This window comes from Colletotrichum karsti (assembly GCF_011947395.1).
Source record: "Colletotrichum karsti strain CkLH20 chromosome Unknown Scaffold41, whole genome shotgun sequence".
Lineage (NCBI taxonomy): Eukaryota > Fungi > Ascomycota > Sordariomycetes > Glomerellales > Glomerellaceae > Colletotrichum > Colletotrichum karsti.
This window is the reverse complement of record NW_024065941.1, coordinates 287,321-305,928: the sequence shown is the minus strand read 5'-3', so window position 1 is coordinate 305,928 and position 18,608 is coordinate 287,321. Positions and strand designations below refer to the sequence as shown.

The 18,608-nt window shown below is 51.0% G+C and overlaps 3 protein-coding genes across 3 annotated transcripts; 1 reads left to right on the top strand and 2 right to left on the bottom strand.

Annotated features, from left to right (window-relative positions):
• Positions 1-167: 167 nt before the first annotated feature.
• Positions 168-2,677, bottom strand: CkaCkLH20_10583 (uncharacterized protein; the record flags this gene model as incomplete). Its single annotated transcript, XM_038893297.1, has 3 exons — positions 168-1,871; positions 1,927-2,248; positions 2,352-2,677. 3 exons carry the CDS (start codon positions 2,675-2,677, stop codon positions 168-170), a joined length of 2,352 nt encoding a protein of 783 aa, XP_038741412.1.
• Positions 2,678-3,736: 1,059 nt separating this feature from the next.
• On the top strand, positions 3,737-11,991 carry CkaCkLH20_10582 (uncharacterized protein; the record flags this gene model as incomplete). The annotated part of the gene is made up of 6 exons (XM_038893296.1): positions 3,737-3,838; positions 3,920-4,181; positions 4,247-4,417; positions 4,474-5,473; positions 5,562-6,051; positions 9,547-11,991. The coding sequence occupies 6 exons, from the start codon at positions 3,737-3,739 to the stop codon at positions 11,989-11,991; spliced, it is 4,470 nt and encodes a 1,489-aa protein (XP_038741411.1).
• Positions 11,992-12,382: 391 nt separating this feature from the next.
• Positions 12,383-18,271, bottom strand: CkaCkLH20_10581 (uncharacterized protein; the record flags this gene model as incomplete). The annotated part of the gene is made up of 21 exons (XM_038893295.1): positions 12,383-14,091; positions 14,163-14,437; positions 14,496-14,899; positions 14,951-14,991; positions 15,050-15,162; positions 15,226-15,394; positions 15,464-15,585; positions 15,639-15,694; positions 15,757-16,133; positions 16,184-16,321; positions 16,376-16,624; positions 16,772-16,963; positions 17,029-17,072; positions 17,142-17,240; positions 17,299-17,333; positions 17,404-17,497; positions 17,559-17,619; positions 17,670-17,706; positions 17,768-17,958; positions 18,011-18,071; positions 18,152-18,271. The coding sequence occupies 21 exons, from the start codon at positions 18,269-18,271 to the stop codon at positions 12,383-12,385; spliced, it is 4,587 nt and encodes a 1,528-aa protein (XP_038741410.1).
• Positions 18,272-18,608: the final 337 nt, after the last annotated feature.

The window sequence follows — 18,608 nt, the reverse complement described above, 5'->3', positions numbered from 1 at the left end:
ATGTATGGAGACTCAAGAGGTGCTTTTGAGCGCAGATTGCATGGTTCCGTTTGATGTGTCTACTGCTGAGATCGAGGTCATTGCCATTTCTTCAAGCCAGATCTCTATTCTATCTCGTAGGCTAAAACCGTCACAGAGCACCTTCTCGTCTTTCACATAGCAAGCATTCAAAACGACCACATGTAGTCCTTGATCTCCAGGTCCTCCTGCAGATTCTCGAAAATGTTCTTGGATTCGACCAATCCACGAAATTCGTCAATGTGCTTCTCGGTCTGCTCGTCGTACAGCTGAGCCGTGATATCGTCCAGGATAGAATCCACATAGGCAAGCCCAAGCGCCGGCCCCTTCACATTCAGATCTATGTTGCTCCGTGTGAACTTTGGGAACTCCTCACCCATACGTCCCATGATTCTCGCGCAGAGACAAAAAGCAGCGAGGAAATTGAAACGTGCGACCCCCTTCTCACCTTCCACCTCGGGCACCACTTTCTTCTTGGTAGTCTCGAGGAGCACGGCCGAAGGCTCAGCGTTGATCTGCTTCTCGATTCGCTTGCCCTCACGCATCGAAGGCTTGCCGGATCCTGGCTTGCCGTAGATCTCGACCCAGAATCTCCAACGCTTAGGTCTGAAGTTCCACATGTGTCCGGTATGGAAGAGGGACAGTCTCTCGGGATTCATCGGGTCTTTGCGGTAACACTCCCTGGAGAATGGGTCCCTCAGGCCGGAGTAGTAGGCCCCCTTGAAGTCTTTCCTCTTCTCAATGCCACATCCCTCGGCCCTCCGGAAGTGTGTGCTGAAGTTCTTCTTGGGGAAGACATTGAAGAACAAGCGTTCTTTGAAGATCTCGCAGAGAAATTCGAGAATGGGAATCGGCTTGATCGGCGAGGCGCCCACGTGGCGGAGAGCGTTGTACATGTGCAACGTCGCACTGAGGTAACCGTACTGGGTGCAGACCACGACTCCTTCGTTGAAAGCCAGGCAGTGGAACTCGAGCATGTGACATCCCGCGGTCCAAGGGGCCTGATAGTACAGGTCGAACCGCTTCTCACGACAGAACTTGTCGAGCATGGCGATCATTGACTTGAGACGGGCTTTGTGATCCTTCCGCTTGTTGTGGTCGCCAGTATCTAGCAGAAGGACGTCCAGAGTTTGTACCAAACTGGCCTTGACGTCGTGCGCGAACCTGAGGGCAGCGATGCGGCAGTTGGTCTTGTTCGTCGTGACATCCGGCCAGAGGAAAGACTTGAAAGTCGACAGGAGCATCTCGAGACCAAACACCAGCCTTGCAGACAGTGGCTCTTCGGGTTCATCGAGAGACTTCTTCCAGAGCTTGATTAGAGGCTCGCAAACCCACTTGCCGCCACGGAAGGACTCAAGTTCAGAGATAGCACGACCTTTCTCGAGAAGATGGCGCGTGCTCTCTTGAAACATGTCGAAGGCCATGTCATCATGGACGATGTCGGCATCTTCTTTAGCCTGCTTCCAAGCCCACGGCGGCTGGATGATACTCGCAGGATCTCTGCGGTCGGCGGCCTCAGGGCGGACGTTCTTGTACTTGCCTTTGGTGCGACGATACTGCAACACCTCGCCAGGATGACAGAGACCCTGTACATTGGCAAAGCGTCCATTGCCCTGGTCCAACAGACCTTCTTCGTCCTGGAAGGTGATTGTTATGTCCTTGTCCTTGTGGAACATCCACTTTTCCACAAGCTCATCATAGGTCTTGGCGACTCTGCGCACCCTGCGTTCGACAACTGCTGAAGCTTGAATGAAGGCCATGTTCGTGACCCAGGCGGCCATGAGGATGGAGATCTTGCTTTCCGCTGCTTCGACCCAAGAATCGTTGGCAAATTTGCAGATAGAGTCCCACTCCTGGCTTTTGTTAGTGTGCATGAAATAGATGTCTAGTCGATCTGGAAGCTCTTACATAGATGAAGAAGGTCAGCTCCAGCCACTCTCCAATATCATCGTCTTCGAGAACATGAACAAGGTCATGATTGTCCAGAAATTCATAGACGTATCTCGCTTCGTCTTTGGGGGCGATTTCCGGCTGTTTCTGGGCTTTTGGAGGCTCTGAAGGACCGTTGCCGACCACGACGTCGGATTCGGCTGGTTCGATATCTTGAAGAAGTTCAAGGCTCTCAAAACGGTTGATCGTATGCAACATGCGGGCTTCATCTCGGGGTGCTGGCGGGTTTGTTGCATTCGCCGCCCGCAGTGGAAGCAGAATATCAAAAACGTTGGTCAACCTGGCATTCTAAGTGAGCACATTGAATAGCAAATGTGGGCAAAATTTCTTTGGAGCCAAAACATGACGTCAAACGGACAGCGAAATTAGGGAAGAATACTCACCGTTCGATGAATATCGCATGCTTTTGATCGCTGTTGGCGTCATTCTTGGAGGTTGCGGACACCTCAAGACCTCGAAAGATCTCAAGGACCTTCTTACGGTTCTTGATAGCATCAGAAAGCGCTGTGAGGACGGACTGAGGGACTTCCTTCTTCTGGTCCTGGACTCTTTTTGCGGCATCGATGATCTCCGCCGTGTTCTTGAAGCTGTCCTCTGCAGGAACGGCAGCGCTAGTTCGGCAGTTAAGCCATATCCAAGCGAGAGCGTAGTTCGTAGAATCTTTGTAGGAGCAGTACAAGTCTAAGAGAGATGGGGGTAGAGGCGCCATGATGGTGGCGCCGAGGAAGCTTTCCGACAGAATAATGCAGTGGAACGAGAAGACAAAAGTTGAGGGAGCACAAGAACCAGAGAATCATTGGGGTATCTGCCAGTTTTCAGCAAAAATCTGCTGTGCAATCCTCTTTATCTTGGGTGCTGATGTGGCAGGTCTCCTGCTGTTTGTCTGCAGTTACCCGTTGCCAAGAGACACATGCACCAACGAATGGAATGCTATTGCTGCAGTCTGCGATTTTGGTCCCCAACTAATATGGGGACTGGCATCTCTCCGTGTAGTTTCCCCTCGAAAGGGACGCAAACGTGATAATGCATTGCCATTGCAGCCTTGCAATGTTGATCCAGGCAGTACCTCCCGCCCTATGACATTCAATCGTCGTTTCTGTTGTTTTCTGCAGCTTGTTCGAGGCCAGCAAATGAACATTCCGACGATCGATCATGCCCTTCAAGTCATCCAATAATTTAAAATGTCTATTTATTTCGGCGTTCGACGTGAGCATCAAGTGACTCGACTACATGCTTGGATATATGGCGTGGCGAGGTACTTCGGCAGTGTTGATGGGCGGGGTCGGCTCTCCGTCACCGGACCCACTAGCCGTGTGGGTTCCGGCCTGGTGCGGCGGGAGATCGGGTTCTCCGTGCAACATTATGCTCGAAGAATCGCGTTGAGAGGGTTTGTGCGATTCCAAAAAGGTGAGACTAGGGTAAAGTTGGTCCAGTTGACTTAAGGCATTCTATGGATTTGCTGTGAGCTGAACCTGCGTACAATGCAAGGGGTGGCTGAGCCCTCTGCTTACTTGCTTTTGTCCAGTCAATTACCTCGCCAAGTAAGAATGAGCCTCATTCTCACCGAGAACTGAGACACACACGCACGTACAGCAAAGCGGGGTCAGAATTGTGAGGCATCCAGGACTTCTCTCTGCTTCCTAACTTCTTCTACTATTTCGCACTTGCCTGTCCACAAGCCTTCTTTGCTGGTCAGAACCAGAACTACTAGCGTCTAGTGCCGGGCATGTCAAACTCAACTGGCCCACTATTGCTCTAGGCCGACAACATGGGAACTAATCCAAGTATTTGGGACAGGGCGCTTCAAAGCCTAAGTCCTGACGTCCAGAAGATCATCAATAGCACGAGAACGAAGAAGCGTGATGTCCTAGTGAGTGCTCTCTTTCCCGAATCCAGTGACCAAACGAGCAGCAAGTGTCTTCCACAATCCAGACGCTAATTCAAGATATAGCAAGCCGTTCTCGACGAAGCCGAAGCCAAGAGAGCCCTGTCTTTGCGTAAGAGATGGAAGTTTACCAGATCGAATGGCGAAGTTGTCATCGTGCGAGACTTGCTGGAGAAGATCGTGTCGTGGATCCAGAGGTTCAAGGAGACAGGAGACACCATGGTTCAGTACGACCCAACCCATGCGGCGCTGCCATGGGCGGCAGTTCGATTTCTACTCCAGATGGCTGTATCTGAAGTTCAAGTGTTCGCCGCGATGGCCGATGACCGTAAGTGGGCGTCATTTTTTGGTGTGCTCAGACGTCATCCCGACTGAGGCTAACTCGCCCGACAGTTGAAAACATCTCTCGGATGCTAGTCCGCTATCGGGTTTTCGAAGGACTCTACTTACGAGGATCCCAATCTGAGGCGGAGCTGAAATTGGAGGATGCCTTGACTCGCCTTTACGCCGAGATACTCTCACATCTGGCCGCCGCTGTGCAGTTCTATGATGAGAGATCCGTCAGTGAGTTCCGTGCAAGGTTTCTATGAGTGTTCTGGGTGAGCTCTAACAGGAGGCAGCTCGCATTCTGAAAAGCCCGTTTCGAACAGTTGACGACACACGAGCGAAGGCTCTGGTCGAACGAGAAAAAGAAGTGGATGCATTCGCATCACTTTCAGACGCAGAGACGTTGCGTTCCCTTGAGGCCGCTTTCACGAGACTCACGACGCAATCATCCCAGTCCTTGTCCGAAGAAAGATTCAATCAAATTCTCGAATGGCTGACTGTGGCCCCGTACTACCATCATCATCAGTTCATCACTCAATCCCGACTTCCCAGCGCCGGTAAATGGCTTTTGAAACACCCGAGCTTCATGAACTGGAGGTTGTCGAGTTCATCGTCTCTGCTACTGCTTCATGGAATTCCCGGCTCTGGCAAATCTACCCTATGCTCTGTGGTCATTGACTCTTTGCTGCCAGTATCCAGTACCAATCAGGCCGTCACCCCAGCCCCTCTGGCTTACTTTTACTGTGCAAATCCCCGATCGGAGAAGTCGCGTAGCTCTGCAGATGACATCATGAGAACCATTCTCTTTCAGCTTGCAATCGATTCATCACATCGTACGAAGATGAGGGACTTCTTGTGCTCGGAATACGAGAGACAAACTGCGCTCGCCCGAGCCGGCAAGATGGATATGGCGAAGTTGCGGGTGAAAGACTGCGTGAGACTCATGCTAGAATTGGCTGAACTAGATCCTCTGACAATAGTCTTGGACGGCCTTGACAGCGTTGAGGACTCTGAAAGGCCTGATCTCATTGGTGCTTTTGAGGAACTTGTTAAGAAAGCCGACAATGTGGTCAAAGTTTTCGTTTCTAGCAGAACTACCAGCCGTTCAGCTGCGAAGCCAACTCACGAGTTCGAGATCCAGACTAGCAGTCAGGAAACCCGAGCAGACATGGAAGCTTTCATTGACCACTTGGTCAATAAAGCTGTGACAAGCAAGCTGCTTCTTGATGGCAGACCGTGTCCCGATACTCGGGAAATGTTGAAGCAGGCACTTGTCAATGGAGCTGGTGAGATGTACGTTATGATTTCCTCTAGTTCCCCTTTCCGCTACCAAATCCTTCCCCTCCGAACTGAATTATTTCCGTTTAACTGACAAATCTAGGTTTTTATGGGCAAAGCTTCAGCTCGAGCGAGTATGCCGAGAGACTGTCGAAGAAGATATCGTGGCAGTCCTCAAAGACAAGCTACCTCATGGCATCAACGCCCTTTACCAGGAGTCCTTGAACCATATGCTCAACTCTGGGGAGGTGGCTCGAGATATTGCGGTCAGGGTACTGTCATGTATTCTGTACATGCGAGATCCCCTCACTCCTGGCGCTCTCTTAGCAGCTTTGGCCGCTGGGAAACACTCCACGCTCGTATTGCCCCAGGTGCTGGCGATCTGTGCCAATTTTGTCGTTCTCGATTCCAACTGCAACGTGTTGCGTGTAGCACATCAATCGGTCCAGGACTTCCTGATGCGACACGAGACATTTGACCCTGCGATTGCCAACAACATGTTGGCGTCTATGTGCATCGATGCTTGTTCACGCGGAATGAACTCAGCATCTGGCACTGGCAAGGCTCTGGAAATACCGAGCGAAGACTTCTACGTCTACGCGGCCATGTACTGGCCGATACACTCAGAAACTGCGGCGCGATTGGGCAATGCCGTGTCAACCAAAGTTTTAATGGAAGACGTCAAATCATTCATCTTTGATGAAGAATGGGAAACGACACTTAGTTTTGACGCTTGGATGGGAAATATCCGAGACCTCGTCCCACTTCTTCCAAGAGGTCATCCCATGAAACCAGCGCTGGATGCTATATCACTTTCCGACTCAGGGTTTTTGTTTTGTCTCAGCACTTTTGGTTTGAATTGCATTCTAAAGGAAGCCTTATCAAACCTCAAGGATGTGGGCATCAACCAGACAAACGAACTTGGACACACAGCAGTCTATGTTGCGGCGGCACTTGGGCAAAGAGAAAGCGTCCAGACGCTGTCAGGCCTTGGAGCTCATCTGAACATCAAGTGTGGGAGACATGGCAGCCCCTTACACGCTGCATGTTTTGAGGGGCATATAGACGTTGCTGAATTGCTGCTGCAGCTTGGTGCGAACATTTCCTGTGGCTCAGTGTTCAGGAACGCTTTCCAAGCTGCTTGTCGAGGCAGACGCGAAATGGTTGCGCTCTTTCTTGTCGAGCTCGCCTCAGTGATCAATAGTCAAGATGATCATGAGAATGCACTGGAGGAAGCCGCTCTTGTGGGTTTTGTGCAAGTCGTTCAAAAGCTTCAAGCCTCGCCGTTTTCTTCATTGATCGCGAACGATCCGGAAAAGAAAACAAGAAAAATAGAGATGTCCATAAAGGGTGGACAAATCGGTATCTTACGCCAATTTCTTGGCCAAAACGCTGGCAACATAGACCTCCTACCTGCTAATGGCGTCGCGCTTGCAACACTACACAACCATCAAGGCGTCGTAGAGTTTCTACTGGACCAAGGGCTCGATGTGGAAGCAGAAGGTACCTTTGGGTCCCCTCTTAGAGTAGCGTCGCTACTCAATTATCAGTCCCTGGTCCGGCTGCTTTTGGACAGAGGTGCGCAGATTGATTCTTGCGGGTCCATGGGCGATGCGCTTCAGGCTGCGGCAACAAACGGGCATACTTCAATCGTGCAAGTTCTCATTCAAGAAGGAGCTAAAATGAACCGCAATGCCGGCTTTTACGGATCAGCGTTAGTGGCCGCCGCATATCATGGTCATGTTGACGCAGTAGAGGTTCTGCTCGATGCCGAGGGAAAGACTTGTGAACTTAAAGTTACTGAAGACGCATTTCACGCAGCTGCGAAAGGAGGTCATCAGGAAGTAATCATTTTGATGCTGCGGAAAGGCTTCAGGTACCGTAATCAGCCTTCAAAGGCAGCATGCAAAAAGTCGACCGATCGATTGCTTCCGCTTAAAGCTCTTCTTAGAGATGCTTCACCAAGACGAAGGCAGTCTCAGGGGCTTCCGGGCCGAATGCGAACTTCAACTACAGAGAACAAGATCGAAACGAAGCCGCCAACAAAACCACCAATTACTGATATGCATGCAATCTTCAAAATTGCCCTTGGCAACTTTTCGGTCTCGATCCGGTCCACCGCCATGGAGTATTCGAGCACCGATGAGACTTCTCACCCATCGTATCACTCAGACTTGAGTTCTGCTACCTTTTTGGGTAGTAAAGCCACGGCACAATTACTCGTGGATCACCAGGGTGTCTTAAACTTTCCGAACGGCACAATTGATCGTGCACTCATCGATGCTGCCGCAAATGGCCAGGCCGACATCGTGAAGTTTCTGATGGTCCACGTAGCAAGCCAACGCCCTACTGAGTGCCGATCGCTAATAGAGCGAGCACTTAGTGCAGCGCATCGCGAGCAACAAGCGGGCATCGTTGAAGTTGTGCTCAATTTCTCCTCGCAACACTTTTCCCAGAAACATTATGCTGAACTCGAGAAAACCATTTCTACGACGACTGAAAGGTTTGACAGGGGCGAAGTAAGTTGGGATTCAATGGTTACGGAATTCAACAATAGTTGTCAGAGCGGAGAAACACGCATTGTGACTGAAATGCTTGCTAAAGAGCATGATAAGTTGCTGTCGAGTACGGAGATGCATTACGGTCTTCTGTCATGCGCCCTCTATGGACATCTCGGGCTTATGGAAATCCTTCTCGAAACACCATCTTTTCGAAAGCAGCTTCAGCTGTCAGGCGAAGACGTCTTTGTTGCGGCCGCAGCCGGTGGCTGGATACACATCATGAAGACATTGGGCACTTACAAGACAGAATTGCTGCCGCCAGCTACGCAAGCTGCCAGTCGCGCTCTGACGGTGGCCTCCCATCATGGGCATATTGAGGTTGTGAAATACCTCATCTTGGAGCTTTTCACCTATATTAATACTGAGACCCCCGACAAAGATTTCGATTCGATTCTCACAAACGCTATGCCGGCGGATGATCTCATTCATTACGACATGGACTCTTCGTCGGATGATTGCTCATCAGATGACTGCTCATCATCTTCTGAATCTAACTCTTCAGTTGTCAAAATGCACCGAGTCAAACAAACAAAGGCAGTCAACATTTCGCCACTATACGCGGCCCTGCGCGCATTCTCCAGGTTCGAGACATCAAGACATGATAGTCGACGTCTCGTTGTGCTCGGAGAAGATGTGAAAAAAGCCGACAAGCATCAGCAAGAGCAGGTTGTAATTTGCTTGCTGGAAAGGGGTGCTGACGTCAACCTCCATCCGGAGCGCCGACTTTCTCCGATGCAATTGGCCGCGAAATACTGCTCAGAACATGTTCTCAGTCATTTTATTGCACTGAATGCCCATCGCAGCAAGCTGAGAGACTCTGGAATTCGCGAGAGATCACTGATATCTATCGTTGCCCGGCGAGAGTTATCAACGCTATCCTTGATTCGCCAATTGCTCGACGCTGGATCAGCTGTTCCCGAGGACCATGACCAGCAAATTCATCTTCTCGATGGAATACTTTGTTTCTTTGAAGGAGATGATTCGAGGAAGACTTTCGACTCTTGCTTTAGGGATCCAGATGGCCGCTTTTTAGTTGCTCCCTCACTTGAATACGTCTTTCAAGAGGGTCCTGGGGCCGCTGCGTTTTTCCTGCTGTCTCTCATGCCACATTTGCAAACTACAGATGCCAGATGGGCTCTTGTTTTACAAATGGCGGTTGTCATCGACGACCACCGTTTCGTCGATCTTCTTCTGAGCCGTGGCACTGACGTGAACGCCACTGGATACTATTATGGCACTGCTCTTCAGGCTGCGGCTCGCTTCGGTCACGCCAAAATGATACGACGGCTACTCACTGCCGGCGCCAAAGTGAACCTGCTGCAAGGATTATGGCAAACGCCACTGCGGGCAGCGCTCGTAAATGGTTCTGAAAGCATCGTCCAAGTGCTTCTTGAGAACGGAGCAGACTTGGAGTTGGGGTTTCCCATTCCACAAGATTGCTACAGTCCACAATTTGAAGCCTCCGAACTTGAGCTTATGAGTAGCTTACAATTGGCAGTGGAAACCAGAAGCTCGCGTATCGTGCAGATGCTTTTGGACAAAGGGGCAGATCCCAATCTTGATATTACGACATCCCAGTTCCCGTTGATGGCTGCGGCAGGAAATGGAGACCTCGGTATTGTCAAGAGCCTAATCAGTTCTGGTGCAGCCGTCAACGTCAGAGGCAAAGATCACTGGAGACAGGAACATGCAAGTCCGCTTCATGCAGCCGCTGCTGGAAATTACTTGGATGTGGTCATATTGTTGCTGTCTTTCGGTACCGCCATTGATAGTTGTGGTGAGACGTTTGGTGCACTTTTGGAGCTTGCCGCTCGTTATGGTCATCTCAAGGTGTTGCGCTACTTGCTCTCAGCCGGAGATCGAGTTGGAGCTGAAGCGGCCGTGAATTCCGCCGTTCGCAACAACCACGTCGAAATTATGCAAGAGCTATTGGCCGTGGAAGCCCCTATTCCGACAACCGTACTCGCCACTGCTTGTCGTCTCGGACACCTCAAAATGATCGAATTTCTTCTTGAAAGGGTCATAGACATTGAGAATTCTCAGGATGCTCTTGATGAAGCCTTCGAAGTCGCCGACGATTCCTGCATGAAACTTCTCCTCAGCTACACCTCTTGTACGGCGGCACAGTTTCTCAATGCTTGCGCAATAGGATCAGTAGCTACGATAAAAGGCATTTTGAATGAAGGAAAGGTTTATGCCAACCAATCAGCAGGGAAAAGCGGTGACTTCCCACTTCAGGTTGCGGCTCTGCACCTGCGGCTAGATGTCGTCAAGCTTCTCATTTCGCACGAAGCGAAGATCGACTGCGAAAGCGGAAAACATGGATCGCCCCTGATCAGTGTCCTCGAGTCTTATAGCGCACCTATTCTGGGCGCCAAGGTCGACAAAACAAACCAAGATGACATGCAGGCCGTCCTTGCCAAACTTTGTCTCCCTAAATTCATGTCTCCAAAGAAATTGCCATACTTCTTCGGCGACTTAGTCGAAAGGCCAGCTCCCACAAGCTTCTTACGGTTCTCGGATTGCATGGAGATACTGAAGACTCTAGTTGCCCACGGGGCAAGCGTCACGGGAATTGAAAGGCCTCTAGGGTCGCCTATACATATCGCATGTGCACTGGGGGACAAAACGATGGTACTTTACCTGACAGAAAACGGTGCCAGCATTGACGAAACATCCGGACACTTTGAGAAGGTTATCTTTGCCGCCATCTATGGGCGGAACACCAGCATCGTCTCCCTGATCCTCGACAACGCTGTAGTTCCGACACATATACACGGAAGATATGGAACAGCCCTACACTACGCCTGTGCTTTAGGCGACGGCCCGATTACTCGCATGCTGCTGGAACACGGGGCAGATGATGATGTTCGAGACCATCAAGGCCGTACAGTGGTGGCAATCGCGCTGAAAAGTCATAACAACGTTGAATTGCGCCACAAGCAATGGGATCCATCTGTCAAGCGGGTCGAAACACCTCTGGAAGTTCTTGCCAAGCTTGTCAAGTTGCGCATATGCGATGAAGACTTAGCAGCCGTCTCGGCAGATGCCGGCTTCAGCGCCAGTAGTACTTTAAGCTTGCTACTGTCTCTTGACGAGGATTATCGCGACGTGATATGTCGTTTACTGAGCATGACAGTCAGCTTCGATACGATAGATCTGCTGAAAGAACGGAGCAGATCAGTGGGCACGAAGGAGACGGTCTTGCCAACAGCCTACCCTGATGTCACAATTACAACAGATGATCTGCGTTTACAATCATCAATCACTTCGATCAAGCGGCTGTTGGATTTCGACCGCGAGCTCTGCATTGCAGAAGCAGTCGTGCTTCAAGCGCTGAAACTAGGTCATCGCCATCCGACTAGATGGGGCAATGATCACGGCACCCTTGAGAGCCTCTTCCAGCGCGATTCTCGCCTACGCGTTACGCAGACAATGCTTAGAGAAGCAAGGTGCGAAACTGACATGGAGATTTTGCTCGAGCACCTTGATTCCAAAATGAAGATCTCGGATGAAGTGGTCGACTCCATTTCTCGGTTGGACACGAATGAAAAGTTACCCATCCTGCGGCTCTTGACACAATTCGATGCAGGTATTCGTTTCAGCCCTAGGGTTGTTCTTCGCTGTATTGAGAAGTCTTTTCAGGCATTGGACACACTTGCGATGCTTTTGAAGCACGATCCATCGATATTCATAACGCCAAGCATATTTCTTCGTGTCTTCGAGACCAAATGCTTCGACATGGATGCACACCGGAGTAAGCTGGTAGAGCTTCTGCACACGCACGGAAAGCGCGTGTTTTTCACGAATGAGATCAAGACAGCGACTGAGAACGTGTTTCGGCTGGAAAGTCAGAAGACTCAAAGGCAAAGGTTATTTAGCTTGCAGACTCTGGATGAGAGCTATTGCGATCCTGAAGTAGAGGGTCCCGAGGAGGACGAGACAGCCACCCCACCAACAGCGACAAGCTAAGTCTATATTTCGGCAAATGAGCTTTCGGTTGATTTGGTACTGAGTATGAATGGTTCAGTCTCTCTTTCTTGCTTTCAGCTGTCTCCGAGGGCTTTACAACAGCTTATCAGGTCGAATGTTTCCCCCGTTTCATACATGTTGCCGGGGAATGGTCCGGTAGACGTGGACATATAACTCACCCCCTCAACACTGTAGTTCTTATATCTGTCTTATTGGATTGTAATGATTACGTCCCTTAAATTACAGGAATGAAATTGCGTCGATGTATTGGGTTGATTACCTGAAGAAACGACTTGCTGAAAGACAGATTCTTGTGATGTCTACGTGTGATGCTGTATAGTGTAACCGGCAAATTTCCTCAAACTCAGACCTAGTCGAGACTTTAAAAACATCAAGACGAGGTAGTCGGTCTCACTGGACACTCCTCTTCAACCTTACCCTTCTCGCTTGTACTCCAGCCGCAGCCACCGCCCACACCGGGTTGAAGACCGCTTCCAGGATCAGACGGGAGCCGGGGAGATGAACTCATTTGATCGGGGCCCCATTCGCATCTAGCCTTGAACCAGATCTGAATCGGAGCCGACGTTTCGTAGCACAGGCGCTCATAGAAGTTGTCAAAGCACTTGACCGGGCTCTTGAAGCCAGCGCAGTTCAGAGTGCCCGCAGCGTCTCTCTTTCCCACATACACGCAATCGTTGTTGCCTTCGAACGAAGGTATCTTGAACGATCCATCAGGGTACGGTGTGTTAGCAGTGTTAACATCTCCGTCGACGAAGAATAGCGCTGTGGCGTCGCACACATCGTAGTTGTCGCCGTACTTGTGGCCATAGAACCGGAATTTGTTATCCGGGAACAGCACATTGCTTGGCCAGTACTGTCCGAAAGCTGCCTCGAGGTAGGCAGTTGGCTTGGCAGGGGTGCTTCCTCCTCCTCCTCCTCCGGCTGTAGTTGTTGGGGAGGGGCCAGGGTTGTTCGGTGGAGGAGTTGGGCCCGAGTTGGGAGGAGTGCTGATGATGACGCCTCGGCTGGTAGTACCGGGATAGACAGTAGCTGGTTGACCGTTGATGGTGGTGGTGATTGTTGATCCCGAACCGACCGAGGGGGCACCATACCAAGTTCCAGAAATGTAGACCGAGCCTGAGGTGACGGGATACGCGTTGTCGCCAATGATGACCACAGGTGGCTTGGTAACGGTACCAACACTGGGATTGGGTCTCTTCCCGTCTGTTCCTTGGTCCTCATTGGGATCGGCAGTCGCAAGTGGACAGTAGTCTCCTGTAGTAGTCGCCTTGCCCGTCTCATAGCAGCCCGTGACAACGTTACTGCTGGTTGTCGTGCAAGAGGTGGACGAACAAGACACCCAATGGTTCGTGACGGTCTGTGTGGGACAGCTACAACCGACGTAAGTGTTGCAGACGCGTCGGCAAGGAGTCTCTCTGCAGTTGTTGTGGCACTCGGTGGAAGTTGCTGTAGCGCACGTTGAAGACTCCTTGTCATCGTCATCGTCACCATCATCTTTAGTACCGCATTTGCCGGTGCAAGTTGGCTCAGGGGCACCAGTCTTGAATGTTGTCGTCGGTTTGGACTTGTCTGGCGGGCACATGATGGAGAAGATTCCGAACAACTTGAAGCACGGCACGGTGGGAACAGGCGGGGGTTTCGGCAGCGTTGGCGGTTTAGGCGGAGGGGTGGGAAGCGGTGTTGGCCAGACAGGAGACCAGTAGAAGCCTCCGGTGCCAAGCCAGACGGGGAAAATTATAATGTCGTCATCATCGTCATCGTCATCGTCGCTTTGCGACCTCGTCATTGTGACAGTGGTAGAGGTTGAGCCATCCAAAGTGCTCAGTGAGGTGATTTGGTCAATGGAGTATGTCCAGGTCGTACCGCCAGAAACAGTGGTCGTGGTTCCGAGAGAGTAGAATACGGTGGTCGTTGATGCCGGCTTCGAAGTAGACAAAGGGCGCACCGTCACAGTCGTCGTGGTGCCGCCGACGGAGATCGTCACTGGTGGCGGCTTGAACTTCGGGACGAGAGCAAAGGTCGACGACGTCTCATATTTTTCGATGGTCTGGTCAAAGAAACTGACCACCGTGGTGGTGACTGTTGGGTACACGTTAGTTACGTTTCAGACTCGGCGCTTGCCAGCTTTGGGGGGTTCCCAAAAGACTTACTTTCAGACACAGTGACTTTGGTAACCGTCGAGCCTCCGATCGTTATTGTTGTGTCGATGGGGTCGAATCTGATCGTCGTCGCGGAAGACATGGTCGAGGATGGCCAGACCAATGTGCAAGGTGGCCAGCACGCCACTGTTGGGCTTGGTGAGACGAAGACCTTGGAGTCAATGTAGACAACATCCGAGCCAGATTCTTGGTTTCCACCGTCACCGCCCAAGTCGCCACCGTCAAGCGCAAGAACAAGCCAGGCACTTACTTCCGTCGTGAAACCCCTGGATCACTGTGATTAGTGTCTGTTTGGCGAATAATTACGGAATTGACAAGACTCACTCTTGATCAGTGCCCTTCTGCATCAATGGAGGGATTCCACCGCGAGGAGTGATCACTTGCACTCCGCCCTTGGTGAAGATGTTGTAAAACCAAAGGCCTTCACTGAAACTGGTCTCTGCGAGTCTTTCCTGGCAACTTTCTGTGTCGAGGCAGGCCTGATCGTATTCCTGGAAGAAGCTGTAGAGACCGGCGGTGTACAGCAAGACATTGGAAGAGCTGCGAACTCGGAGGCCCCATGCCTCCTTGCAGTACTTCTCCGAGCAGTCGCCGAAGTCGGGGTCACCAGACCAGCTGCCAACCTTGAAGGGCTTCAGGGCATCTGGACCAGCTTGGTAATAAGGAGTCTCAGTCTGAATGTGGGTGAGGAAGACGTCTTTAGCGTTCTGAATCTGGTATTGGTAGAGCTTTCAGTCTGTTAGTGATGCTCGTTAGGGTTAATATTGCAAGAGACATACCACGTGGTGCTCTGATCCCGTTCCGTACAGCCAAGTTGGGCCTGCAGTCGGTGAAAGTCAGTCGACGGACACCTCGTTTTATCTTGATGCTAAAGTCACCTTGCGACTCAATGAGAGTGCCTCTCGCTGTGTAGACGTTGATCTGCGCAGACGTGGTCGTGTTTCCATCCTCGATGTAGCGATGCTCAACATCCATGTCGTGATCAGCAGTCCTAGCAAAGTCCACCGTTAGTCGTCTTGTCATGAGGTCCCATGAATAGAAGCTTGTAACTCACCAGACCCAGACGTTTTCGAAGTAGCCAGAACCACGAGCGGTGACATGAAACAGCATGGAGGCGGCGATGCAGTCTTTCTTCGCATCGCCTGTTGACTTGGGGCAATCATCGATCCTCAGATCGGTTCCAACAGCACCGCCCACACGAAAATGACAGTCCCACATCGCAGCTGTTGATTCAAAGCAGAATTAGCAAAATGTAGAAACATAGATGGTGGGGGGCAAGGATCAAGACATACCGCTTCCCTTTGTGCTTTCGTGGACGTTCCACTGCATGAGAATGGCTCCAGCAGTGCCGCCCTTCACTGTCCACAACATGTCTGAGATCTCAACAACGCCAGAATCTCCAATGTTGCCGACGCTGCAAGCTGTTAGTGTCTCGCAGTTGAAGTGGCTGAAAATGGCGAGCCTTACCGAATGACAGGTTGAGGCTTGCTCTCGTCTGAGAAGAAAGAACCGGTTCCCATTATCTGCAATTCAAATCAGTCTCAGATTCTCAACTTGTGAGCCTCGGGAGGAAGGTTATACGTACCTGAGACCATGCCTCGCCAATAATGATCGACCCCACAGGTATGAAAACAGTCTTCTCGACAAGATAGACACCGGAAGGGAAGAAAACTGGTCGCCCGCCAGCCGCAGCACTTTTCAGGATGCTATTGATAGCATCTGCCTGATCGCCAGTGCCATCGTTCTTCACACCCTGAGCCGTGACGACGACAAAGCTGGAGGGGCTGTAGTTGGTATAAGTGGGCTTGGATCTGGCAAAGATGTTACCCGACCCGTCGAGGAGACTCTGTGGCTTTCTTGGTGCAGGATCAAGTAGGCCAGTCTCGTATGAGCATTTGCCGCTCTTGCTGGAGCACCGAGAGCCCATAGCCCAAGATGTGAAAAACGTCTGACCTGAGGAACCTGAAGAAGATGTCAGAAAAGTCATTAGCATTCGGGTGGCTAGTTTTTACCTTCGAAAATCGTCTCGCCCCCAGAAACCAAAACAATGCTGGCGGAATTCTCGACCAGAAGATTGTCCAAAACGATGTTGGGGTGAGGACCTCCGTTACGAAGCGTGATGGGGTACGGGACACCGTTGAAGTGAGAGTCTGTTCTTTGTCAGAGATCTCGCATCTCGAATACGCATTTCACCTGGGACTTACCAAGCACGGTGATTGAACCGGTTCCCTGGTTACCGATTCCTCCGACACTGGTGCAGTCAATAGCAACCCAACAGCTGTACACGTAAATGTTTTGCCACGTGAATCCCCAGTCCCAAATCATGGAGATAGCTGTGAGGCAGGACGTGAACTGCAGGTTGCGAGCTGTGTACTGTTGCGAGCCCGCTCGAAAGCCGATGTTGCCGCCGAAGAAGGTCAAGTCGCTCAAGAAACCGCCAGAGCCATTTTCCACTAAGAGATATCAGTAGGTATTCGAAAAGATATGTTTTCTCAACGATTAAGTCAAATCGAGAACGTGGTCTGAGTCGCCAGCTCAAGCACATCGAGTTGACCTGGCAAAAGACATCGAGAGAGAACTGAGGAGCGGAAAGCACTTACTGAAGATTCCGACCGCCGTTGTGGAGCCGTCTGCGTCAGATACGGGCATCTCGAAATGGATGTACTGAAGCGAAGCTGCCTGCGACACTTGCCAGTGAATACCGGTAGGAGCGTATTCCTGGTCGTGGTCATAGTTCGTGCGATTCATTGCCGTCAAGTCGAGTCTGAAGTTGCGAATTTGCCGGAAGAACTCTGCATCTCATTGAGTCAATCGGTTATTGACATCCGTTGGAGAAATAATTGAGGTTGCGACTCACGGTTCTGGTTGATGTACCAATTGGCGCCATTTCCTTCGGGGATACTATTTCATGGGTCAGTCCGGCCTGGGCGAAGAGAAACTCCGATTCTTCCTCGTCAGATTGCTACGTACTAGGGGTCACAATCAATCAGGGCAATTCCAGTAAAGTCCTTGGCTCCTTTGATGGTAGGTCTGTTGGCGGCATCACCAACAAACTGAGTGTAGTAATATCTGAAGAAAGACTATTAGTCTAATGGACTCGAAGTTGGCTACTAATCATGGGTCTTACTGAATAATAGGCGCGCTGATCAGATACGTTCCGGGCTGCTGGATGTCAGATTCACCTAGAACAGTCCGTCTGATCGCAAACTCCTGCGACGTATGTTTGTCTTACCGGGAAGTAGACCATGGCTCCAAGTGTCGTCGTTTGACCACAATCCTTTCCGCACCTCTCGGTATCATCCGACTTGCTGAATTGGGAGGCGGCTCTGTGTACAGAATCATGATCAGAAACTGCGTTCGAGATTGACGTGACTTTTGAACCCTTACCTGTTGATCGCTTCTGTGTCGTCAGTCACGCCATCACCGACCGCTCCGTAATCTTTCACGTCTACATCGGCCAGTTAGACATGTGAAGAGTAGCGTAGCAGTTTCCCTTACTTCTGAAGAATTCATATCCACTGGGTGCAAATGGCATCTGCAAGAATGTGGTGTAAGTGAATGGATCGAAGACCATTTGTTGATCTGGGTCAACTGACTTGTCCATGGGTAATGTCCTGCAACCAGTAACTTCCACCCTGGCGCTTCTCCGGGCCAAAGACTCGGCGAGAGTTTGACTCCCGCGACTCGATCTTGGTGGTGACCGGGCCTTCGGAGCCGGTGGAGCCATTGCCCGGCTTCTTCAGTCGCAACCGTTCTTCCTTGGTTGTGACCGGCTTATCGAGTGTTCCTGAAGAAGTGAGATTCATGATAAGCAATGAAGCTGTAGATTTCTATCTCACCTTTATCAGGGGCAACATTGTGGGTGTTACCGGTGTTATCCACCATGTACGGAATTGCCTCCTACAAAGACGATGTTATGTTAGTCTTTCTTGGATCAACTAGAAATGAGGCAAATAAATTTCAGAGAAGAAAATATTTACAATTGGTCGACCGGCCGGAAGACCAGGTGAGCTGTAACCAGACGGGAGAGGAGGAAGACTCGTGATGCTCCCGACCGCAGCCGTAGCTGCTGCAAGCCAGAAGATCACCTTGGACGCCATCGCGCGAAAACCTGCAGAGTCTCTGGGATGAAGTGCGAACGCCCAAAGCGTGAACTCTGAACTATGCCTTTGTTCTTAACATGACGGTCATGTCGTCTTGACTGTAGCCCCCGAGCATCGCAGCTCCCCCGGCCGGTGCCTGAAAATCTGCCGACAGGGGTCCGCCCCGGTTGAAGGCTCGAAGTACCCACGATGTCTCTTCAACCCTTGTCTAAGCTTCACTTCCTCTTCGGGTAGGTCATGATGTCGCCCCACGACGCTACGCTGACATGCACTAAGCTCACAGTTTACGCTTTCTATGCCTTAATCGTCGATATTGTGAACCGGGCCGTCTCGG